Consider the following 26419-nt stretch of genomic DNA (forward strand, 5'->3'; position numbering starts at 1 on the left):
AGAGTGGGCTAAAGAACGGTGATGGATTAAACCCAGATCTGTTGACTGGGTGTGAATGTTTGATTGGTTCAGATGCTCTGTCCATCACCACCCCTTTTTGTACCACTTTGTTCGCCATAAGTTGGCAGGGTATGCTCAGACGTGAGTCCCTTGCTTACTTTGCCGCTGGATTCAAGCAAGCCGGGCTGAAGACGGCTGAAATGCCAGAAACCGGTCCTCGGAAGCTTGTTTCCGGTCCTGGGAAGGCATGGCATGGCAGTTCGGGCCGGACTGTTCCCATGAGGCACAGGGTCAGACTGATTTGCATATGGCCATGTCTGGAACTGGGGTGGCAGAGTGGGCTAAAGAATAGTGATGGATTAAACCCAGATCTGTTGACTGGGTGTGAGTGTTTGATTGGTTCAGATGCTCCGTCCATCACCATCCCCCTTTTTTACCACTTTGTTTGCCATAAGTTGGCAGGGTATGCTCAGACGTGAGTCCCTTGCTCATTTTGCCACTGGATTCAAGCAAGACGGGTTGAAGATGGCTGAAATGCCAGAAACCGGTCCTCGGAAGCTTGTTTCCGGTCCAGGGAAGGCATAGCTTGGCAGTTCGGACTGGACTGTTCCCATGAGGCACAGGGTCAGACTGATTTGCATATGGCCATGTCTGAACTGGGGTGGCAGAGTGGGCTAAAGAACGGTGATGGATTAAACCCAGATCTGTTGACTGGGTGTGAATGTTTGATTGGTTCAGATGCTCTGTCCATCACCACCCCTTTTTGTACCACTTTGTTCGCCATAAGTTGGCAGGGTATGCTCAGACGTGAGTCCCTTGCTTACTTTGCCGCTGGATTCAAGCAAGCCGGGCTGAAGACGGCTGAAATGCCAGAAACCGGTCCTCGGAAGCTTGTTTCCGGTCCTGGGAAGGCATGGCATGGCAGTTCGGGCCGGACTGTTCCCATGAGGCACAGGGTCAGACTGATTTGCATATGGCCATGTCTGGAACTGGGGTGGCAGAGTGGGCTAAAGAACGGTGATGGATTAAACCCAGATCTGTTTACTGGGTGTGAGTGTTTGATTGGTTCAGATGCTCCGTCCATCACCACCCCCTTTTGTACCACTTTGTTCGCCATAAGTTGGCAGGGTATGCTCAGACGTGAGTCCCTTGCTCATTTTGCCACTGGATTCAAGCAAGCCGGGCTGAAGAAGGCTGAAATGCCGAAAACCGGTCCTCGGAAGCTTGTTTCCGGTCCAGGGAAAGCATGGCTTGGCAGTTCGGGCTGGACTGTTCCCATGAGGCACAGGGTCAGACTGATTTGCATATGGCCATGTCTGAACTAGGGTGCCAGAGTGGGCTAAAGAACGGTGATGGATTAAATCCAGATCTCTTGACTGGGTGTGAATGTTTGATTGTTTCAGATGCTCTGTCCATCACCACCCCCTTTTGTACTACTCTGTTCGCCATAAGTTGGCAGGGTATGCTCAGACGTGAGTCCCTTGCTCACTTTGCCACTGGATTCAAGCAAGCCGGGCTGAAAATGGCTGAAATGCCAGAAACCGGTCCTCGGAAAGTTGTTTCCGTTCCAGGGAAGGCATGGCTTGGCAGTTCGGGCTGGGCTGTTCCCATGAGGCACAGGGTCAGACTGATTTGCATAAGGCCATGTCTGAACTGGGGTGGCAGAGTGGGCAAAAGAACAGTGATGGATTAAACCCAGATCTGTTGACGATGTGAGTGTTTGATTGGTTCAGATGCTCCGTCCATCACCACCCCCTTTTGTACCACTTTGTTCGCCATAAGTTGGCAGGGTATGCTCAGACCTGAGTCCCTTGCTCACTTTGCCACTGGATTCAAGCAAGCCGGGCTGAAGACGGCTGAAATGCCAGAAACCAGTCCTCGGAAGCTTGTTTCCGGTCCAGGGAAGGCATGGCTTGGCAGTTCGGGCTGGACTGTTCCCATGAGGCACAGGGTCAGACTGATTTGCATATGGCCATGTCTGAACTGGGGTGGCAGAGTGGGCTAAAGAATAGTGATGGATTAAACCCAGATCTGTTGACTGGGTGTGAGTGTTTGATTGGTTCAGATGCTCCGTCCATCACCATCCCCCTTTTTTACCACTTTGTTTGCCATAAGTTGGCAGGGTATGCTCAGACGTGAGTCCCTTGCTCATTTTGCCACTGGATTCAAGCAAGACGGGTTGAAGATGGCTGAAATGCCAGAAACCGGTCCTCGGAAGCTTGTTTCCGGTCCAGGGAAGGCATAGCTTGGCAGTTCGGACTGGACTGTTCCCATGAGGCACAGGGTCAGACTGATTTGCATATGGCCATGTCTGAACTGGGGTGGCAGAGTGGGCTAAAGAACGGTGATGGATTAAACCCAGATCTGTTGACTGGGTGTGAATGTTTGATTGGTTCAGATGCTCTGTCCATCACCACCCCTTTTTGTACCACTTTGTTCGCCATAAGTTGGCAGGGTATGCTCAGACGTGAGTCCCTTGCTTACTTTGCCGCTGGATTCAAGCAAGCCGGGCTGAAGACGGCTGAAATGCCAGAAACCGGTCCTCGGAAGCTTGTTTCCGGTCCTGGGAAGGCATGGCATGGCAGTTCGGGCCGGACTGTTCCCATGAGGCACAGGGTCAGACTGATTTGCATATGGCCATGTCTGAACTGGGGTGGCAGAGTGGGCTAAAGAACGGTGATGGATTAAACCCAGATCTGTTTACTGGGTGTGAGTGTTTGATTGGTTCAGATGCTCCGTCCATCACCACCCCCTTTTGTACCACTTTGTTCGCCATAAGTTGGCAGGGTATGCTCAGACGTGAGTCCCTTGCTCATTTTGCCACTGGATTCAAGCAAGCCGGGCTGAAGAAGGCTGAAATGCCGAAAACCGGTCCTCGGAAGCTTGTTTCCGGTCCAGGGAAAGCATGGCTTGGCAGTTCGGGCTGGACTGTTCCCATGAGGCACAGGGTCAGACTGATTTGCATATGGCCATGTCTGAACTGGGGTGCCAGAGTGGGCTAAAGAACGGTGATGGATTAAATCCAGATCTCTTGACTGGGTGTGAATGTTTGATTGTTTCAGATGCTCTGTCCATCACCACCCCCTTTTGTACTACTCTGTTCGCCATAAGTTGGCAGGGTATGCTCAGACGTGAGTCCCTTGCTCACTTTGCCACTGGATTCAAGCAAGCCAGGCTGAAAATGGCTGAAATGCCAGAAACCGGTCCTCAGAAGCTTGTTTCCGTTCCAGGGAAGGCATGGCTTGGCAGGTCGGGCTGGACTGTTCCCATGAGGCACAGGGTCAGACTGATTTGCATATGGCCATGTCTGAACTGGGGTGGTAGAGTGGGCTAAAGAACGGTGATGGATTAAACCCAGATCTGTTGACTGGGTGTTAGTGTTCGATTGGTTCAGATGCTCCGTCCATCACCACCCCCTTTTGTACCTCTTTATTAAAAACCAGCTTCAAATTCCCCTCCCAATAAAATCAACCAATCTGGAGTGTTAATCACCTGTCACTGCGCAGAGAAGGAAGGGTTCTTGCCCTTCATTAGGGGCATAAATGGTCCAAAAGGTTAATACATGAGAACCTACTGTCGGCGTATATGCTAGTAGTCTATCTCTAATTTCCGTCTGTTTGTGGCCTATCTTCGCGTGAAAGGAGTTAGAGACCAGATTTGCCACTCCCGCAGTTTTAATGGTATGGGATGAGAAATATTGTTGAGGAAAAGCTTTAGAGTGAGCCTGTAGGTATCACCAGTAAGAGGGCGTGTTTCTTGAAGAGACAATCATTGGCCCAGAATGTTCCAAGTATGAGAGGAGATTGTGTCTTTTGGTGGGATTGTTCATACCCTTTACATTGAGTGTGAGAATCATCAAATCATTTGTCATCAGCACTAGGGGAGAAGAATGCTACAGAGGTGTCTCTGTGGAGAGCTTTAGGCCATATATTTAAAGCGCATGGAGTATCGTGAGAGAGTCCATATCCAAAGTGATGACGTTTAAAAGTGATATAGCAAATTGCAGGGTCCCTAAAAAAAGTAATAAACAACCTAATAGGGAAACAAGCAAACAACTTTAGAAACATTGCAAATAGTGTTAATGTTCCAGGCACATAACTCAATGGGAAAATAGAAAGGGTGGTGCACAGTGGGCAGTACTCCCTCCCCCTGATCCCCCACCCGGGCCTCCCGCCAAGTGTGCGTAGAAAAGAAGAAGAGGAAAAGAGAAGAAAAGAAATGATGTAGCCTGCTTCATGTCGCCTCCAAGACAGCTGAATCTCAAGAGAAAGAGACCAGGTCTGCCTGTCTCTCTTTAGCCATAGTCTCGGGTCTGGGAGAAGCTTTGTGGGAGACAGCCTTGTGTATCTTCTTCTGTGGGCTCGCCAGTTTCCTCGATCATGCAAGTCTGTTCAAAATATTGCTCCAGGGGGTGGGTGGATATCCTCAATGTCCAATAGTTGACATGCCTCTTGAAGTGAGCAAAGCTGGTGGGGTTTTCCATCAAGTCAAAAGACTAGTCTGAAGGGATGGCCCCATGAATGCGATATGCCAGCTGACCGAAGGTGGGTAATGTCAGGGCGGAAGACCCTGCATTTTTAAACAATAGATCCTGCAAGGTCTTGATAGAGAATCAAATTGTGTCCTTTGAACTGTATTGGATGTTTGTCTCAAGACATTTGGGAAATGCATTCTCTCATCAGGAATTCATGGATACATGTCAAGACATCAGATGGGGGTTCCGAAATAGATCTTTTAGGGCCACTCGATGGGTGAGATCCAATTTGATTTCAGATTCTGGGGACGCATCTCAAATTGAACAAAATAGTTCAGTCGCAAATTATGTAATGTCCGACCACTCAGCACCTGATGGGATGCCACTAATGCGGATGTTATTGCGCCATGACCTGTTATCCAAATCTTCTGCTTGGGTTTGTAAGTCTAAGTGTTGGTCACGGAGATGAAGGACTTCCTGTTGGAATTGTAAATTTCCTCGTCCCTCTCGATTCTTGATCTTCAAGCATCAAAAAATGCTATCTATGTCTCGACAAACCTCCTTGAGATCACTAGAGAGATCCTTTTTTATGGTTTGGAGATCATCTTGCAGGGAAGCAAACAGTCCCTCAATAAAGGAGCAAATGATTGGAGCTTCAGGTCCCCCGGAATATGGTGTCCCATCTTTACACAAGGTCAAAGAGGCATGCTCCAGCTGAGGTCTGGGGTTTTAATGCGCATGTCCTTCAGCTTGCGGTCTCTCTTCCCTGTCCCATGGCCATGGTATCTCAAAGCTACAGCGAAGTAGAGTCCTTAGTTTTCTTTCCTGGCATACTCCAGAAGACAAACTGGAGCTTTAGATGAGACTCTCGAGGAGTGTGTGGCTATTTAGGTGTGAGGCCTGGGGATTGGGGTACTGTCTTCCAGACTCTGAAAGTGATGGGCGAAGGTGGGTTCTTGTTGTGTACAACAGGGGGCGTACAACAGGGGGCAATATTCAAGTGCTTGCTTGTGGCTCTCTCAATATAAGTTCATGCAATGGGTACTAAGAGTCTCTAATTTTCTGGGCTGTTCAGCGTCACCCTATAGTGCTTCAGTACGCAGGGCCAGATATGGGGGTTTAATCTCTGTAGAAATTCTAAATAAAAGCTAAAACGTTGTCCTCCGAGCTCTCTGCCCAGCATGTGGTGTCCAGAACAGCCAATCAATGCGGAGGGGGGCCCACTCAATATAATTGCTCAGAACCATGAGAGGCCGATGGTGATGTAGAGTGATAATGAGGCAGAAAGGCACTTGTCTGAGGTTCAAGAGAATTAAAGGCTCCACAAGGCAGAATAAGGTATGGTGGTCGTGTGGCCATCTTCCCTCTTGATTCCATCAGCTGTGGGGCTGCCGTGAGAATAGGAGCTCATCTTATGTGCAGCTCCCCCCACCGCTAGTTGAGGTCTTGGGCTGCCACTGCACCACTGGAGCAGGCTGCACACTCCCTTGTGTCAGTCTGGAGGGGTGTCCGGTAAGCAGAGGGACCGGAGCAGCTATCGAGTAGTCTCTCCGGAGCCCCTCCATGTCAATCACTGCGAGCTCAGATGTAGCTAAGTAAATATCTTGTGATGTCACGGCTCCAGTCATTCTTGGCTGGCACAGCACAGCCGTGGCACGGCAGACCAGGGAAACTAACCCTATCGGTGCTCCATAAGGTACCCAGGCTGGAGCTTTCCAGATGGGGATAGTAGACTCTGAATGTGAGACTCTAGGCGAGAGGGCCCTGCAGCGGGGTACGAGAGACCTGGAAGCATGTCTCAACCGCCTGCCATCTTGGTAACACCCCGACCACCATCCTGGCCACGCCCCTCCCCAAATTTTAAATCAGAACATTATGCAACTAGCCCTCAAGGTTTGCATTCACATTTACATTTGACTTACATAATGTCAAATGTATGCCTTGCTTGTCAAAAATTGGCTCCAGTGTCATTTTAATAGGGGGGGGGGGCTTGAATACAGTGTTAAAAAGGCAGCCTCTCAGCCCATTAAACGTGCTTTTGATGCCACATGGAAGGCCATAAAAAGTGTTGCTACCTTTCGCATTGTTTATTTGGCATTTACGCCACACGTACAATGTATGCACACATTCAGAGTGGACATAGATAAAAGGCTGATATGCTAATCAGTGCTTCAAAACGATTACCATGTTTTAAGAAGAACAGCACCTGAATTGAAAGTATTTAGCAGTCGTTATTGCCCAAAAGCCCAAGATGCCACTATTCTAGGTCCAAACAAATGAAAAAATGTCAGGATAGCATGCTAATCAAGCAGATTCCTCAGCTTCGAGTACCAACATATCCATAAACAATTGGAAATAAATGTTAGAATGATTAGAACTATAAAGCAGGAATGTCTGTTTGCCCTGTATTTTTCAAAATATTATTTGAAATTATGTTGCAAAAAATATGTAACATAATACAGAGATTTTGAAAACCGAGTTATCTGTAGTTGGTATGATACTCTTCCAAGATTTTCATAGAAGAATTGGCCAATCTTGAACACAAATATCTGAACATTTTACATAGTCGCCAATATTAATAACAAGAAAGCCCATGGTCTATGAGGCAGCCACTGGCTTCCCACGTCAGCAGAAGCTGTGGATCTCATAAGAGTGTGGCGGTTGTTCCAATGACAGAAATGTTAGCAGAACGGGTGCTAGGTTGTTTCTGATGGGCATAGTTAACGGTTTTATTTTCAAATAACAACATTCCAAATCAGGAGTTTGTTTTTGAAAAACGAAAAACAATAGACATGCTGCCCAGGGAGTTTTCTCACTGTGCACAGGTGTCGTTTGATTTCTCCTCGTTTTTGCTGTTTCCATGTGTGCTGCGTTGTGCAGCACACATAAACACAGCAAAAGGCCATTGATTGTTTATGTGCAGGAAGGTGTCCCTTCCTCCACATCAAAAATCATTAAAAAAAATTATGTTTTGCAAATTCTGCATTAGGCAGCACACATAGAAGTTACAAAATGCCATTTAAAGATTGTTTATGTGCAGGAAGGGACACCTTCCTGCACATAAACAACCACTCCCCTTTATTTAGGCGCCCTTGCACTGTGTTGCAAGGGAGCCTGCTTTGGCACTAGACAGCTGAATTTAGCATCAGCGCAGGGGGAAACGCAGGGCTGCACAATATTGTTGTAAATATGGTGCAGCCCTGCATTTCAGAAGTGGAGTAGCACGGCGTTAAGCCAAGGAGGCTAGCGCCGCGCTCCGCCACTTCATCATAAATATGCACAAGTGTTCCTAAACAAGGACATCTAGTTGGCTGTCACCCACCTGTCACTATCACTTGTTGGTCTTCTTGCTGCGTCCCAACAGGTCTTGAGTTTACACAACAAAACGCGTTCTTGGACATCGTTCAAGGCTATGACATTTGCCATTACTTATCACTTATGTAAGTTCAGTTCAGAAATAGTGTGGGAAACCTTTTCCTCATTATTCCAATTTCAGTTCACACCTTATAATGATCACCAGAGTCAATCCTCATGAAACTCAATAGAAACCACATAACAGGTACCGTTTTAAGCCTTGGTCAAATAAATACACAGCATTGGACGAGATATGCTCAAAGTACTTTATGTTTTTTGGGTTCCGTGAGGGTTTTAAGGAACTTCAATGGCACGCCTTAGTGAACCAATTTTACTGTTACTGGCACGCCAGTCAGAGAATCTACTGTACTCCCCAGGTTTCAAGAGGTACTGGTGTCCTCTATAGTTGGGCTCCTCATAAAATATCCAGTAGCCATCCAGAAGATTGCAGGATCGGATGTTGTGGTGGCGAAATTCTTCTTGTACATTGGGACAATCCATTGTGAACTCCATCATCTGACCTCTAAACCCTTCTTGGTCGTAGACTCTCACCCGAAATGTTCCACGGTGCTATAAAACCAAAAAGATGTAGACTGTTATAACATTCTAAATAAATTCAGATCCATTTTCATTTTAGTTAGAGAGAACTGCTTCAACCATAAGGCATAGTTAAGGCCAAATGTGAAGCAATACCACATAAGAAATTATAACAAATGCATGGACCCACAGTGTTTTTGGAGCTGGTTTTGGCACTGCAGAATTGTGGCTTTGCCGAGGACCATGGCTGCCTAGTCCTGTTTTCTAATTTCACTCTTGCAGGTTTTTTTTTTCGATCATTGATATCCCCATTGGCTCGGTGTTTCTATCTTTAATTTTTTTACTCCCTTTGTGACTTTTTCTTTCTTTCTTAGGGACAAGTCTGATGACGAAAAAAATGCCCCAGTACGTATAAATGAGTCTCATAGTCTACAACCTGCAACCACTGGTATAAACAAGCACTGAATTCTGTCCCTTTGACCAGGGGTTCTTGTGACACAAAGCCACTGCCTGCTATAAACTCAAGATGTACCTCTCTAATGTTCCAATTAATCTTCATTACTCTGAATATCCTTCCTCATCACAGTACTTACATGATCAAGAGATTTCCACCTCCCTCCAGGTACCACGTGACCAACAAATAACTCCCTACACCATCTTCTCTGTCCTCCTTTCCACTAAGGATCGATCATTTATCTACGAACAAAAATGGTAAACGAGCCCTAATGTGTCCTGTTATCCCAAAGAACTTAGGGGAAGATCTACAAGAAAGTGCCAAAGCGTGGCACTGCAAGCCCTTTGGTTGCACCACGCTGTGGCACTTCTGAAGCACAGGGATGCAACATATTTACAAGAATGTCGCATCTCTGTGCTCCCCCCTGCGCTGGCGCACAAACTGCAGCCATGCGCTGGCACCCTTGCACCATGGGGCAAGGACGCTTGCGTCATGGGGAGATTGTTTTTGTGCAGGAAGGGGCACATTCCTGCACAAAAATAACCACTACAGGCATTTGCCTCTTTGAATGGGTGCTGTATAATGCAACACTCATTGAAAGAGAAAAAAAAGAGGAGAAATGAAAACCGCCTCGCTACCCCACCTCTAGGGTGGCGTAACATTCAGACGCATCTCCAGATTTACGATTTGTTGTAAATCTGGAGATGTGTCTTGTTCCATGGGTGTTGCGTCGGAACACCCACAGCAACACCCATGGAACGCCCCTTCAAAGCAAAGTGCTGCGTGTGAAGGGGCTGTATTTACAAGGAGAGGAAAAGTCACGCAGGGTAGCTTTTCCTGTCCTTGTAAATATGGAGGAGTCCACTGCGCCACTAGTACGTCACGAAAAGAGACGTACTGGTGGCGCAGGGGGCTTGACATCTACAATGTCAAAAATAAATAAATATAATCAGTAACCTGCCCTGAATCTTGTATAGAATCTTTAGCACCGAGACGCCTATGGGCATTTGTTTGCGCTTTACAAATGTCAAAAATAAATAAATAAATAAATAAAATACCCCGAACAATTGAAGGCACAACCAAGGGAGAGTGGAATGGTTGTAAGTTGTGGAATGAAGATTCATAATCGGACAACTGGTAAGTAATCAAAATATTACCTCCTGAACCATTCCTCAAACCCTTCCTTAACCGCATGCGTGCGGGCGGAATTCCGCTCGTACGCTGAGATATGCGAAACCGCATGTTACGTGACGAGCTGAGCTCGTCATCAGCGTAGCAGGAGGCTACCTCATGACGAGCCCAGCTCGTCATCAGCGTCGAAGGGGTTAAGGGTTAGCATATCCTAAATCAAAGTAACGTGTTCCCTAATTCCTAAGGGAAAAGATGCAATTTCCAGGTTAATGCAGTTACTTTGGTCCCAAAGTCCATCGACTGCTGTTCCCCCAAATGCAAACGGTATGTAGAGATAAATGTAGAAGGCCCTGCTCCAGATGTGAGCAACAGTTATCTCCTGCACCATTAGTCTATGAGGGAGCCATCCCATGGGTTGAAAGCCCATGCACTGAAACTGATGAAGAGGATACTTCAGGTGAATAGGCAAGACAGACCACCATCACAAAACAACAATTTACAGATGAAGAAGAGGCTTTGCCACCATTGCTGAATGGACCAAAACAAACAAAATGAACAGAGGTGGTAGTCATTAGGAAAGTGAAATATATATCAGTAAAGTTCTGGAAACACCCAGAAGAAGCCAAGCCTCAAAACCTACCCTTCAGCTAGGAAAATGACAGGAAGAGAGTGAAAAGTAATTTCCTGATCAAGATGATAGGAAGATACCACCTTAGGGCGAAACCATGCCTTACCCTAGTCCTAAGCCTAACCTATCAGGAAAGATTTGCAAGTACATTGCCCATAATGTTGAACATCCAAGTTGTCTTGGTGAGCAGCTCGATGTAAAGTCTACTAGATAAAAAAAACCTTTAGAGTCAAAGGGAAATTTCATCTAGAGATTCTAAAGAAATTGTAGACCCCTAAGCCCCACAGGCAAGTTCCACAAAGAATCTACTAAGTGGAGGGATAAAGAGAGAAAACCCCTGCAGGAGCCAATTACACAAACGTCTATTCCTGAGAGCTACCCATTGGACCAGAAGAGGGAAAACTGTTAATATATGGTCAACGCCTCCATGCAAAAATTGCAATACCTATTTTGACTTACAGCTGCAATAATCTAAGGAGCGTTGTGAGCATAAGAAGGAAAAGGAAGTCCATTGTAAGTCACAAAAGCATTGGCTGGAAAATCTGCAAGCTTTTTACCCAGATGAGGAAATATCCATTCTGGAGACAGTGCCATTTTTCTCACAAGAGAAAACCATATCATGCAGAAGCATAATGGGACAATAATTAATAGATCTTCCTATTCTCCTCACTGACAAACCGCTAACCTAGAAAGGAGATAAGGACTGAAGGCATATAACAGAAAGGGAGGCCACAGAGAGGACATAACAACTAGAGCTCATATTTACACCTCTGGGACGTGGAAAGGAAGCATAGAAGAACAGCATTGCATCACTAGCAAATACGTTTTCTTCCGGATTCCCAAACCTCATATATACTTTTCCAAAAATGGGACAAGCCAGAGTGAAGTCTTGGGAAGGCGGGAATACCCTGCTCAAGCAGACTACCCTCACATTGTCTGTTCCCCAAACTAGTGATTCTGATAGGGCTAACAAATAGCTTTGTGCCCAAATACAGATCTGGGCAGCTAGTGAAGCCAAAGCCAAACAGTCTGTCTTAAATGCCACTCTGTTGTCAATTTGGCACTGGATCACCTGGCCCTGTATGAGAAGTAAACCAGAAGTACACCCAAAGCACCGCTGCCAAATATCTCGTATTAGAGGTGTGATAGCACTATAGCAGCACTATACCCCCTTGTGGAGATAGTGACAATAGAGCAGCCACTTTTGGAGACTTGCCCATTTCTCACTGAACAGTAGAACCAGGATCCTGAAGTCCTGGGAAGAAGGGGACCAATACTGGAGGAGATGTCAAGCCAGTAGACCCAAGTGAGTTCAAGGAACCACAAAGAAGCAAGGAGCTTGTAGAAACAACACAGATACAAAAAGATGGTCACATCCCCTTGATCCCCATGGTGCCTACCTATGGCCCTAATGTTAATATTCCTCGTGAACTGCTGCACCTAAAGCCGATTCCTCGCGGGGGTGCTTCCTGAGTCAGCAACATGGATATATAGTTGTGGTGCCTAGACTAGAGGCTCTTCAAGATTTGGAATTGAGATTTGATTAACTCCAGCTCCTAGGTCACTGTCAATTAAGACTTTTTGGCATTGATGAGGATTTTATGCTGTAGCTAGTGATGGAAACTTGATTGTGTCCTGCAGGAACCCTGCAGTGAAATGGGACTGAACCAGTCAATCATCCAGATAAAGGAGTACAGAGGTTCCTGCACTGTGGAGAAGAGCACCCAAGCAGAGCTAACGTGTTAGTGAATATTTTTGAGTCATTCATAATATTCCAGTTTGTAGAATCTCAAGAATCGCTTATGTCTCATTGCATAAGGACATGTAGAAAAGCATCCTGGAAGTCTCTTGCGGTAAACTATTCAAATGCATTGACATTCACCACAGCTTTCTTCTAAATCAAGCACATTAATTAAAGCAAAGCCTGATGAGAAAAATGATTACTTGGTATGGATGGAAATACTTGTGAATTGAAACATATTTGGAACCCACATATCTGTGATAGACTTTGCCAAAAAGTGATAGAAGAGTAAGTGATATCCTTTTCTGGAACCTTGGGCAAAAGATCGGCATAGGCATGGCTACTGTTTGGTTTTGGCAGAAGAGGAGGCATATTGTTGACACGCCTGGAGTGGACAGGAAGAAGGCTGGAACCTTACCTGACCAGCTGAGGCATGGAAATATCTGATATGATGGCAGCAAGACTGCCACCGGGCACTCTCCAATGGCTTAGTCTGGTTTCAGAAAACTTGATCAGGCTTCTGGTTTTTGAAAGTATGACTAAGAAAATCCTCCAAATGTTCTCCAAACAGCTTAGTCTACAGCATAGCATCCAAAGAAGACCCGCTTTCTGGTTCTCTCAGCTTTCAGCCTCAAAGGAAGATCTGTCGCCAGGCCACTACATTGGTCATAGTGGAAAAGGTGTAATCCTTGAGAATACCACAAGTAACATCAGATAGGAACTTTACTTGAAGTTCCATCATGTCATTAAGTCAGCACAATCCTCACCAGACTTCACCACTGTTGCTATGATCTAAAAACCTTGCCAGCAAAAATCCAATAAGGGATGTATACATTTCAAAGTTTAAGGGAAAAAGTGGCAAGAAAAAGTAAAGCACTAATAATAGTTAATGGCCGGAATAGACTGGGCCCAAGGTACAATTTCAGGCTGACCACGATGGAGCCTAGGTTGGATACATAAAGTGATTTGGTTCCGTTAAAAATTTAGAAGTCAAAAAGTTCCAAAAAGTCCACTTCAGATAAAAAAAATTGACATTTCTTCTAAGTCTCAATGCAGAATGGTACTTGGTCACTTTCTTAGAAGAAAACTCCTGCCCGCACAGGATGCTGCTGAAACTGTAGCCGCCGCCATGGACCTCATGGCTGAATACATGAAGCAACTTGGTCCTCCTGGCACTCTGGTGCTTTGGACTTTTCTCACAGAAAAAAATTCTAAGTCCCCAAACACCTTAAATTTTTGCGATGTAGGGGGATCTTCGAATGAGACGAAACTGAAGTCCAAGCCAACAATGTGCAACTGCAGGTCGGATACTTTTTCCAGCAGGTTCCTCTAAAGATCTAGAGGAAATGGTTTCACATGTTTTCAGGCTTTCTTTAGGTGTCTAAACAACCAAAAGGGGTGTGGTTTTAAGGCCCCAAGGACATCAGGGGAGGCCCTTAAAGACTCTCAGGTTGTCAGGCAGGAGCCAACAGCAGGGTCTAGGCTAGGTCCATTTGCAACTGCCAAGGTGGGCACATCAGAAAAAAATGTCTCTTGCAGCTTGTTGCGTCCCTTTGGTCACACAGGATGTTCGCTAACTGACTCTAGAATTACACTTCTTTGGTGCTGGGTACAAGTGGGAGAAGGTCATGCCCATCAGGTCTCCTCAGTGGTCTCACACAGCAGGTGCAGTCCTTGTTCTGTTTTTCCACCAGTCCATAAAGTGTTCTGAGGAAGGTGCCTTAAGTGCCATATTTATGCTTGGCACCAGTTAGTGGGTGGGGTTGACTCCTGGTTCCTGGTTCCTCCCTATCAATTCTAAAAGGGTAAAAGCTCCAAAGAGTAACCCAACCCACTTTTTCAGCAGTTCCTGTTTGGCCTCCTGACAGCAATCCCCCATTATCCAAGATGGGGAAACCTTTCTCACCTAGTGCAGAACCTATGTGCCCACCCAGACTTGTGGCCTAGGTAATGAGCAGTTGGTCGTAAGTATGCAAACCAAGATTGACCAACTCAGTACTGCTGTAAGTAACCTAAGGGTGGGCTTTGGCAAAGGCTCTGCGGTAACCAACCTTGATTAACCCACGTATCGCTCAGGGCACTGCTGTTACCCCAAGCCCTACATCCACCGACATGGGCAGGGCAGGGAGCGTAGCTACTACAGCCAACCACGTCACCAAAAGAACCGGTCCAGTGTCAATTACTTTACCTAGTGGGATATCCGGGAACCCAGGGGGCAAAAGTGTTTACAGAGCAAATCAGGCTGTACAGCAATCCGTGACTAGCCGACAGTACCCAAGATCTGTTCCACCATGCCCAAACGTCATGCCACCTAACTCTTATCTGGGTAAATCTCCTCCAGTGTTCCTGATTAATATTCCCAAGCTGCCTATTGGTAGGGCTCGTGAAACTCCTGAAGCACTTACCAATAAAGCAATTCACTGGATTAGGTATGTAAGGGGCTGTAGGTCAGTCATTAGGGAGGACATCTCCCGCGCGGTGAGGCTTATCTCTCAGGGTGATGCATATGATTGCATTGAATTAAATTTCAAAAACCCAATGATAGCCGGAGAATTACTAAATCTAGAATTTAGATCCTGTTCTCCGGATCATTAAAGGATTCAGATGAGAACAACTCTTCCCCAAAGATGGCTCTCTGAAGGAGGAAAAATTGGTAAGGGCAATTTTCTGGCAAACTCGAGCTTGGATCATAATGATTGACTTCAGTTTAAAGCTTCTATTGGGGTGAGCAGCGATTCAATTAACAACGAAATCCTAGGCCACGACCTAACTAATGACTTGGTTATTCCACCCGAAGTGCCATCCTTGCTATCTTATTCGCCATGTATGGCTGCCCCACTAACTATGGCCGTAGAGTCAACTAAGCAGGATTGTACTGTGTCTACCACTGGTAAATGTGGGTCTGTTCTTTCCTGGAATATAGCTGGCCTTCAGTCAAAAATAGAATCCCCGGAGTGGGTATCATTTGTTAGCCAGCATGATATATGTGTATTTCAGGAAACCTGGTTACTGGACCCATTACCTCTCCCTGAGTATTTAAATTACAGCATTCCGGCAGAGAAGGGAGGCAAGGGTCGTCCGTCTGGTGGCCTAACAATCTGGATCAGACAGGACCTTGGTGCTACTATAAAAGTCATTCACTCCAATCATAGGGCTCTACAGGCCTTAAGTCTTGTGTTCCCTAACTAAGAGCCGATTAACATCTACAATGTCTACGCTCGAAGTACTGCTGGGAAAAAGTCACTAGTACTTGCACTCCTGGAAGAGATTCTTCATTCCCCTCATCTCCATTCCAATTTAATTTTGGGTCGAGATTTTAATGTTACTTTTGAACCTCTCTTATGTGAAAACTGGAATATAACGGACGACGAATATAGGGAAGGGTGGATACCTAAACTTGAGCTTAAACCAATTAAAAAGTGGTCAGATATAGTGATTCAAATGAATTCTATCTGTTTAAACAATGGTCTAAGATCAACAAACGGAAGATCACTGGGGGATAAAGCCGGGGCGATCACATTCAAAAGTGGTACCAGAGAGAGTAGAATAGATTATATCCTACTCAACCTGGGGACATGGAGATTCCTCCGGGACATGCTAATTATAGAAAGGATAGAGAGTGACCATAATCCCCTGTGCATGACTCTCTCCTACTGGAGTACTCCCGACTACCATGGTAAGGATGTGTCTCTAACTCCCATTACCGATACTGTCCTATCGAATGATATGCGTCATGTCTGATGGTCGAAAGTTTCGATTAATCCAATTAATATTGATTTTATAACTCGAAAGCTTGCCCAAGCAACACATGACTTAGAGGAACTGCTTGAAAAGGATAATGCCCTTCCTTTTCAAGAGGAAGGAACAAGGGTCCATGAGGCCTTTTTTCCGAACTGAAAAGCCTTTTCGTGAAGCCTTGTACTAAAAAAGGTCCACGTATACCTGAGCCACCTCGTTGGTATTCGGGGGAATGTAGGCAGGCCCGTTTGGACCTGGGTAGAGCCATTAAAAGTGAGTCAAGCGAGAATATTCGGACGGCCAGATCCATGTATAAAAATATTGTCTTTAGAGCTAAACGCAACTGGGATGAGTCTAGGTGGAATGACTTAAAGGAGGCAGGTTCCAACAAAGACTCACGGAGATTTTGGAATGTGTATAGGTGGGGGGTGGAGGGAAACCCACATAAGCCACAGAACTGGGTTCCCAAAGATAAATGGGTAGCCTACTTTCAGCCACAATATGCGAGGGGTAAGGGCTCAGAATTAATCATAGAGACTCCCACCATTTCAATCGCTGAGGATATGTTTACCCTAAAAGATGTTTACTGTGCCTTAGATCTAGTGGTTCCTGGCAGAGCGTCAGGTATCGATGGAATCCCCCCGGACCTATTTTTACAGGACAAAATCTCCTGGGGTTCCTACATACTCCTTTTAGCTAACATGATTGCCAGGGGAGCCCCTATACCTTGCTCATGGAATAGGGCCGAAATTATACCCGTGTATAAAAAAGGGGACAAGTCGCAGCCAGGAAATTATCGTCCAATCAGCCTGATTGACACCTCCCCAAAAATTTTTGGCAGGCTGATTTTAAATAAAGTACTGGAGTGGGAGCGGGACAACAACATCTTATCCCATCTACAGGCAGGCTTCAGGACCTCAGTTAGCACGGTCGACCAGGTGCTACATTTTACGATGTTGTACTGGAAGACTGTGCTGATCGGGCATGGTAGCCTGTACGTAGCGTTCATAGATTTAAGAGCGGCATTCCATCTGGTTCCGCGCGCTACCCTGTGGAAAGTCCTCAATGACATGGGTCTGCCTGGGCCCCTTCTTATGCTTCTGAAAAAACTCCATGAACAAAACTACGCACAGATTAGGTGGGGCGGTCCTGGCAGTGTTACGCCCCAGTTCCCAGTGGAAACTGGAGTTCTCCAGGGCTGCGTCCTGGCGCCAACGTTATTTTCTTTATACATTAATGATGTGGCCAAAATGCTAATTGATCCCAACATTGATGCCCCTATCCTAGCTGGAGCAAAAGTTCCTATTTTAATGTTCGCCGATGATTGTCTTTTAGTAGCAAAAACCCCAAGAGGGTTGCAGAAGGCCTTGGTGATTTTTGAAGATTTCTGCTCCGCTCGGGGTTTTGAAGTCAATGTAGCAAAATCTAAGTTTCTGACTTTTAATGCCCCAAAATCTTATAAGGGTACTATGACTATGAACAGGCGTCCCCTAGAAAGGGTCCAGGCTTTCAGCTATTTGGGCATCTGTATCCAGCATGACTTGAGATGGAAACAGCAGATTGAGCTGGCTATTCTGAAACATCGCCAACTCTCTGGGGCCCTGAGTCTGGAGCATTCCAGGTCCCTCACTAAACCAATAGCTCCCGTATTAGCGGTTTACAATGGAAAAGTGGTTAGTTCCACTTTATACGGGGTAGAAGTTTGGGGATCTGAGAACTTACGGGGGATGTCTGCTTCAGAAAATGTATTTCTTAGGAATCTGATAAAACTACCACAGAGTACCCCCCTGAATCCCCTTCTCTATGACCTGGATCTGTCCCCAATAGCCCTTATTGCCTCTTTGCGTCTAATTTTATATTGGAGGCGGCTCTGGACAACCCCAGAATTAGAGACATACAGAAGGGGACTGATAGATATAATTAGATGTAGTAATGCTCATGGATTCAAGTGGTTAGTAAACATCAGGGTGTTCTGATTGATCTGGGCTTACAAGACTTGTGGGAAGACCCAACAAATGCTAGGTTCCCACCCAAGAAGTTTTTAAAGGACCAGTATTGGAAATTTGTGGCTGTTAAGATCTTTAGGACCACGGCTCCTTGTTCATTGACCGGTGTGTTTATGGACTTTAAGGAGGGACAGCACCTGGAAGACTTCTGGGATGTTATCTCAAAACCCTTAGATCGCAAACTTTACTTCCAATTGAGAATTGGTAGCTTACCTGTTAGGGCTTTTACTAGCAAGTGGTCTAGGGGGGACAAAGATGGCTGTCCAGCATGCCAGGCGCTTTCAGAAACTGTTGGTCACTTATTATTTGAATGCCCAGCGTATGGGGCCCCAGGACGAACATGGCTACGCCCAATGTGCAGGTTGCTGGCCACGGACAGCGGCCTGGCTGCAGTTAGAATAATATGTACCTGTACAAATATGACTGTATATGTAGCTGTGGCAACATTTTTGAGGTGGCAATGGACCATCAGAAGTAGTTTGTTAATAGACTAACTTTTCCCCTGGTGATAATCAAATCCCTTTTGAGGTAATGTTAAATAATTCCTTATGTAAATATATTAGTATTATAACTCCCAAATTTTTAAAGGGAAATAATTTGCACGTTTTTTTAACCTTATTTATCTGTTTTAAACTGTATTTTATATGGATTTTATGCTTTTATGACAATCGTCGAATAAAGCTTGCTTGAAATTGAAATTGAGCAGTCCACACCTCGTGGTCGGGGGTGGTTCTCCTCTCAGTGGATTTGGTGCCAGTCATTTCAAGGTGTCAGCTGGCAGTTACTTGTGACAGGACAGGACACTCTGAAATCCCTGGGCCCACTCCAACTAGTCTTCCTGCCAAGAAAAACACCTTCCCACACCTAGAACATTGTCTCTGCTCTGGGAGGAGCAATATTCTCACCACATTAAGGTCAAACACTTGCTGGAGAGCCGCTAGAGAGCTCATTTAAGTTAGCCTCCAAGAGCTTCAGGCAGGGAAAAGATAACTTTCTAAAAATATTTTTTTTCTAAATATGTATTAAAGATCCGACTTCTCAATTGAATTGGGCTTAAATGATTATTAAAAAGAGCAGTTTAACTATTTTTCTTGCTGGTCCCAAACTCAAGATAGCAGAATTAATATTTTAATCTGTACTTTAGGTTTCTCATAGGACAGCCAGGCCTTCTACAGTGAAAATAGCTTTTGAAGGTTTCTTACTGCAAGGACATGATGACATTAATGTTCTAAATGTCCCTGTTTAAGATTCGGTGCACTCTCCCTTGCAGGCTAAAAGGCCTACATATGGGTGATATAATCATATTTAAAAGGAACGTTTTCCCCTGTCAAAAAGTTATTTTGGCAGGTCAGTCTGCAGGTTTGAACTACAGCAGTCAGGCTACAGTGGTAGGCCTGAACCCATGTTTCTCATGTTACAATAATTGATGGAATAGGCACTTATCAAGTTTACCCTTGTTTAGGATATACCGTTTGTTGCATTATCTTTGCAAACCTTACTCCCCTTTCACTCATTAATGGGGTAGTCGGTATGTCCTGGGATTGTGCCTTCTTTAAACAATTGCCTGATTCCCAATAGCTAGGAAACAATTGTGAGACCACTCATACCACACATACTTTCGCGTCCAAATGTAATGTGCTAAACCGAAAAAAGTGTGTGAGAGCAATATGGCACCTCACGGGCGCACCACCAACGGGAACCTGACTGGTACTCGCCAGGATAGCACTGTTCTCATCATTGGCACCATCAAGCTCGAAAAGAAAAGAATAGTGTCCAGAAACTCAACACGTAGAGTTTGTAAAAAGATGCAGTGAAACCAAACAAAGAAAGTGACCAATAAAGTGTCAGACAACACATTAAAACACTCACACTCCAACACAGATATGCAATTTTATTCTGTCTCTTGTGTTGGGTATGGGAGATAAAAAAGGGAAAGTAGTCGTGGTTATCACCTATTTAACCAACCCTACTTCACTTGCCGACATGTTTCATTGCCCATTAAATTTTAGGCAATTTCTTCAGGGCGTCATGTGTATTAAAGCCACTGCATACGGACCAATACGTCTTCACAACTGTAAAAACACATAAAACACACCTTTGTAATGCACCTGTTTACATAGCGCGTGCCCACCTCGAATCTCACACATGTAGCTTCCTGATAATTACCCTCATGTGGCCATAGGTGCTCCTACCAGCCGGGGAGGTTGTCGATCACATAAAATGAAAAAAATGCCTACAGTCGATTATTCCATCTTCCCCTTCAGTTTACTGCAAATGATAAAATATTACTTTTGCTGTCATAATCATAAGGTACTAAATCATTTACATTCCCAAGGTTTAACTTAACCACTCGTTTACAGCGTCATCATCACTCCGCCGTCAAAAAATTAGACTCTCATCACGCCTCTCATAAAGGAGTGTGCGAGCTCAGGGCGCAGTCTATTTTTTCTTTCCGAGCTCACGGTTCTAAAAAACCCTTGTATCCCTATCACATTACATGGATAGCGACTGCACAGCCCTCTTAGTACTTCCCCACTTACTAGGAAATGGCCGTTTAAGTCATGCTATATCCATATACAAATTTCCACACATAGCGAAATATCAGAAACCCTACTCCTTACCGGAATGGTGGAAGATAACAGGCCGTGTCTCAGCCCCTGCGTGGTTCCCGGTGGAATGATGAATATGTATATACTGACCGGCGTGTTCTCGCGTTAAAACGCGGCCGCCATCTTGAATTGGGCCAACTTCCCTTCTCCTTAATGTAACATGCCCCAACGAGAATAGTTCTCGCGAGATTTCGACTGGTGATCTCGTTTTCATGAAACTAAAAAACTTCTAAACTTTATGCCTCCTAACACGGACAATGAAATTACAATCATCGTGATACTTGAGCAACATATGGACTCGTAACTTGAAATGGCCAAACTCACCACAACTCGGCACGAGAACACACACCTGCGGGAGCACACATTTATTTGTTGTTTTGTGTCCATAAAACTACATAGGTGTGCACACATCAATTTTTAATGTTGCAAAATCTATATTGATGTTTTGGCAAATAGTTTAAAAAAAAAAAAGATTGTTACAGGGTCATAAGTCAGTTATGTGCACAAGGGGTCCATATCAATATGTTTTTTAGGTGCCCCATGGGTGCCTACGAGTATGTTATGCAACAAGTACACATACACAGCCCATGCCTAGGTGTAAAGGCTTATGTACCTATACTCATATTGCCAAATGTATACATAAGCAACGTAAGGACCGATTTTCTTTATGGTTCCAAGTTCATGTTATGGGAAATGTCTAGATACAGTGTCCCATACCTCATGTGGATTTCTAGAGGGGCTCCCACAGACGTATCCTAGCCTCATGGAAGAATAGTATTTCCACAGCTAAGATGTCAATCAACATGTAACGCCCTGGGTATAGGTGAAGGCTCATACAAATGCCAAAAAACCTATCCTGCTGAATAATTCAATGTATTTTGTTCCACTCCAATAGATCGTTCAACCCGAGTCTATCAGATTTTTCTTGAAAGATCCATTTAGCTTCTTTCCTAAATAGCAGTCGCTCCACTGAGTGTGTGTCTCCTGTTACTTTCTCCAGCACCAACCACTTGAAAGAATGTTTGTTACTGTGGCAATGTTGCACCAGTTTTGTTGTCAACTTTCCAGATTTTATAGTGCTAAGATGTTCTTGAATTCGCGTTTTTATTTTGCGCGTCGTGAGCCCTATATAGTGTAGTCCACATTCACAGTTCAGTCTGTACACTACGTTTGTAGTGTTACAGTTACTGAACTGTCTTAACTCCCAATAATTGATGGAACAACAATTACTGTAGTCCACGGGTAACATTTAACTTTTTATGTACACCATATACGATAGCCCTATAGGAGAGTTGAATATGTTAATCTATGATTAGCCAATTTCTGCATGTTTTAGGGGTCAAGGCACAAACACTGGGCAGTAGTGCTCCAGTGTGCAGAATGTAAAATCCAGCAATAGAATTTGGAAAAAAAAACGGTGGTGACCAAACAAAAAGGGGCATGTTCTCATATGTGCACCTCGCCATACTGCCTAGCAGTATATGCAAAGACCTTATGTCCTCTGGAGGACTGAAATATTCAAATCACAGAAGAGATAATTAGAAACCTTAACTGACTTATACAGCCTGCCAGTAAGAGCAAGAATACCGAAATCAGTTAAACTCAATGTGTTACAGAAAACAATATAGCCTTGGGTGAGCACTGCCCTTTCAAAGCTACTCTCCCACCACCAGTCAGCATTGAGTCGCACCTTCCAGACTGGAGCCAAAAGGGGCTTATTGTAAAGACCAGATTTTGTATAATCCTATTTGTGACTTTAAAAGGGCAGCCGATTAGCTCCAACAAAAAGGTTGTTGTGACCAATGTACTCACCTTAAGCTTCTATTCCTTTTGCACAAGCTGCACAAGGGAGTGTATGATGGTGGCCTGATGGTTCCAGACATCAGACTATACTACTTGGCCTTGCAGCTTCAGTTGATAAACGACTGGGTGTAGGTAAGTGTTGATGAGCCAGCATATAGAGTGGACAGAATGATTATGCCTGGATGCAATTGTGAATTCCTTCTATACGCTCGAAGGTCATGTCCGGAGTGGCCCGATCACACCAAGGTGGTACTGCAGTGCTGTAGAGAGGAAAATAAACTCCTAGATTGGGTGGGGAAGCTGACAAGTAAAACCCCGCTGTGGTTGGGCGACCAATTGTGCAAAGTGGCTGCTCTGGCAGGCTTCAGGGGGTGGAAATTGATAGGAATCGAGTATTTAGGGGATGTATGGAAAGGGGACTCCCCCCTTACATTCGCAGATCTTCAGAGAGAGTGCAACCTTCATCGGTCACAGGGTTACCACCATATCAGACTCTTGCACGCTCTGCTGTCACACGCACACAGTGATGTATCTATCCCAGATTACTCCCCGTTAGAAGATAGGTTGCTACTCGACCCCATCACTGAGAAACCGACATCCACGATCTATCGTAAATTAATCAACAATGTACCAGACCCCTTGTTTACCCTCTGAGATGCCTGGGCCTGGGACCTCAGCAGCATGGACGATGAGGACTGGCAGGAAGCATTGCAGAGCCCTAGGGAGATCACAATACACTCTAGGTTTAGATTAGTACAGCTGATGATTCTACACCACACCTACTACCCTCACACACACCTATATACATGGGGCAAGATCCCATTGGCACACTGTGTTAGGATTCTGCTGATGATAAATGGTGAAACTGACTGTTCCAGATACGTGGGGATATGGTTGTCCTGGCTGCTGGGATTGTGAAGCGTAACATTGCTAGGGGCTGGGGGGCATCAGCTCCTCTGCTGCTGGAGGATTGGAAGCGTGACCTGGACTGGTGCCAACATGCCGAAGAAACTGTCTACAAAAGCAGGGGATGTGCCAAGAAATTGGAACGAGTGTGGGCACCATGGCGAAAATACAGAGAACTAGGGGTGGGCACATAGATGCTGTTTGTATGAGTAATGTGATACTGTCTTACTTTTCCCTCATATCTACATCGCTTCTGATTACTGTGGTCTCTCCATGTATGGACTTTTGACACAGTTGTGCACTGTATGGTCTCTTGAGCTTTGTTAATAAAAAAGATTCTTTTTTTTTAAAGTTTCTATTCCTTTAACTCCAGGATTCTTTTCAGAAGGCGCCCAACAGCCTCTCTATGACAGACTCTGCCTGCAGACCTGTCTTTGCCAAAAAGGGACACAAGAAAAGAAGCCAGGCTGAAGAGCGGGAAGGACGCGTAGATTCAACTCTTGCAGCATTTTACTATGTGGGATTGTTTGTAGGACTGCTCCGCTGCAGAATGAATGCCATCCTACATGGTACACAGCAACTCCAACAATGAGCCCCGCTTATGTAAAATCTTCTCTGGGTCAGGTACAAAGTAAAAAGAAAAAAACAAAAACAAACTGTGTCATTCGGTAGCCAGAAAGGGCCCTGACCAGAGCCGTAGTCCTCAAGTCGGATAATATTTTCTTTTCCTTCATGCTAGATTAAAGGAAGAGTTTAGCCCAGACAGGCTCTCATGGTACCCTCTGAGGAAAGCTGAAAAATAAAACACATTATAGGTCTCCTACTATTTTGTCTCATATAAAATGTGGGCATGGTGGGGGGGCTAGTGAGTTCTTTGTTTTTAGCTGGGTCACATGGTGCCCTGGGAAGGTAAGTGTAAAGATGCACCAATCTTGAAGCAGTTTCAATTCAATTCTTTATTTCTCCAACAAGTTACCTCCAGCTTCTTTCAACTTGTTCTGCTGTTCCCCACACATTTCATAACATTATATTTTCCACCTACATTCCAAGTTCCATATTACATTGCTGGCATTCTATCGACTCTACACATCCTCCCCTTTATGTAATTAAAGCCTAATCTACATATTTAATAAATGGAAAACAATACTTTCTAAGCCTTCTATAAATAGAAAAAAATGTAGAACATAACTGACAGTGGTATGCATGGATTTCTTATAATAAACATCTCTGATGTCTCGTAACCTTTTTTTTAATGTGTCATCCACATCATTACTTGTACGTCCCATTGATGAAGCAAAGCTTTGCATATTTTGCGGCTTGCCGAAGTCAAGAACCTCGTTTATGTGTAATACAGTAACAAGTGTATGTTTTACTAACATTTATGTTTAGTTGGGATAAGGATCGTGAAGCTTGCACATGTGTTTTACTAAAATAATTTACTCGAGTCATCTAAAAATGGCCGCCGCTTGTATTTAGTTACTGCGCATGCGTCAGCCACACTCACGTGTCCTGACGCGTCTGCAGAAGTGGAGGGAAAATTATGCGCATGCGTAATTCATAGCTGTGCTTATCATGTGGTACTGCTCGTGCCACTGCTCTTGTGACTGTGTCAATGTAGCTAACATTTAAATGCAATAGTTTTATTTCTTGATGATGAGTCAAAAGTACAAATCCTGTGATGTGTTTACATAATGACATTATTATGTATTAATTTGTTTTTCACTTACTTTTTATGTACCGCGGGGAATGGGGTTTGTCAGTGCCGAGAACCATCTTGGAGGTCTCTTCTGCGCCTGCGCGACTTGCCGAGGCCTAAACAGATCTTGACTGATGGAACGCAGCCAGTTGGCAGTGATGAGCAAGATGCTCCTGAGAACGACCCGAAAACTCGGCTGAACCAATCATATGTGCTCACAGAGCAACAATGTTAAAGTTGCCATTGTATTTCTGCACCAGTTCTCATGAGAACCCCAATCTAGTTAGGCGGTACCCTATTATGCAAATGTAGGCTTGAAGCACTATGTCGTGATTGGTATGTTACCCAAATCCTACCTTAGGACCAATCGAAATTAAGGGATTCTGACACTTTGCAACATTGGGGGGTGGTACGCTGTCCCCAAACTGTATATCTACCCTGGGTTCCCCTGGGGAGCCGTCCGACTTGTCTGGTTTAGCTGACCTGTCACTGACCCAACGCACTCAATAGGTGACTGAAGATACAGAGCGCTGCGAAGCACTCTGTCCGAATTTGACCATAGACTGAGGTTCTACTGAACCTTAAAGTGCTGGTGAAGCACTTTACTGGGAGTTCGCTGACCCAATCGGGGTCTTGATCGATAACTGCAGAGCGGGTGGAGCGCAGGCGTTGCTTCCAAACTGCGGGTGCGGTCCTGTCCTGAGCGGTCCTGTCCTGAGGGTTTGCTGTCCTGTCCTGAGGGTCCTGTCCTGATTCCTATTCCGAGGGTATCCTGTCCTGTCCTGGGTGTCCATTCTGCACCTGCTGTCCTTTGAGGGGTATCCTTCCTTGAGGGTTTCCGGTCCTTAACTGACCCGTGGCCAGGGTTTGGTTTCCACACCATTCTAGGTAAATATTTGCTCTGAAACTCTTAAAATCTTGCACCTTCTGAATTTCTAACTTTTGCTTTAATAAAGTTCATCATTGCATATGTTATATTTTCCATGCCTTTCCGCAACTATTGAAAGTCAATTACATATTTTTCATAAGTTTGTTCCTATGTCTTCTAATTTGATAGAGATTATATTTTGCATTGCAGTTTGTAATTTTCTGATATGGTCTAGAACTTCATTGCCTAGATTGTTCAAAGGCCCATTCACCTTAAGTGAAGCGTGTTACTCTTTATAGGCCCTCCTATAGTTATCCATGCATAAACTGTCCATGCTTAAACATTTCTGAGATTTTATAGTATTTTTCCCATCTACATACCATATTACATTTGAATGATTACCCTGTCATTATTTCTTTATGCCTATATAATTTACGTTATCTTGGTTATTGATTGCCTTATTTTACTGTACCT

General features: G+C 44.8%; 1 protein-coding gene across 1 annotated transcript in view; it reads right to left on the bottom strand.

The window, feature by feature from the left end:
- Positions 1–8089: 8089 nt before the first annotated feature.
- LOC144823123 (gamma-crystallin 2-like) overlaps positions 8090–26419 on the bottom strand; it is a 116536-nt gene continuing 98206 nt past the window's right edge. The window contains exon 3 of the mRNA XM_078681315.1: positions 8090–8398. Within this exon, the coding sequence (XP_078537441.1) occupies positions 8123–8398 (276 nt within the window). The 3' untranslated portion in view covers positions 8090–8122. The remainder of the gene's footprint in view (positions 8399–26419) is intronic.

Source organism: Lissotriton helveticus, chromosome 3_1, assembly GCF_964261635.1.
Source record: "Lissotriton helveticus chromosome 3_1, aLisHel1.1, whole genome shotgun sequence".
NCBI lineage: Eukaryota > Metazoa > Chordata > Amphibia > Caudata > Salamandridae > Lissotriton > Lissotriton helveticus.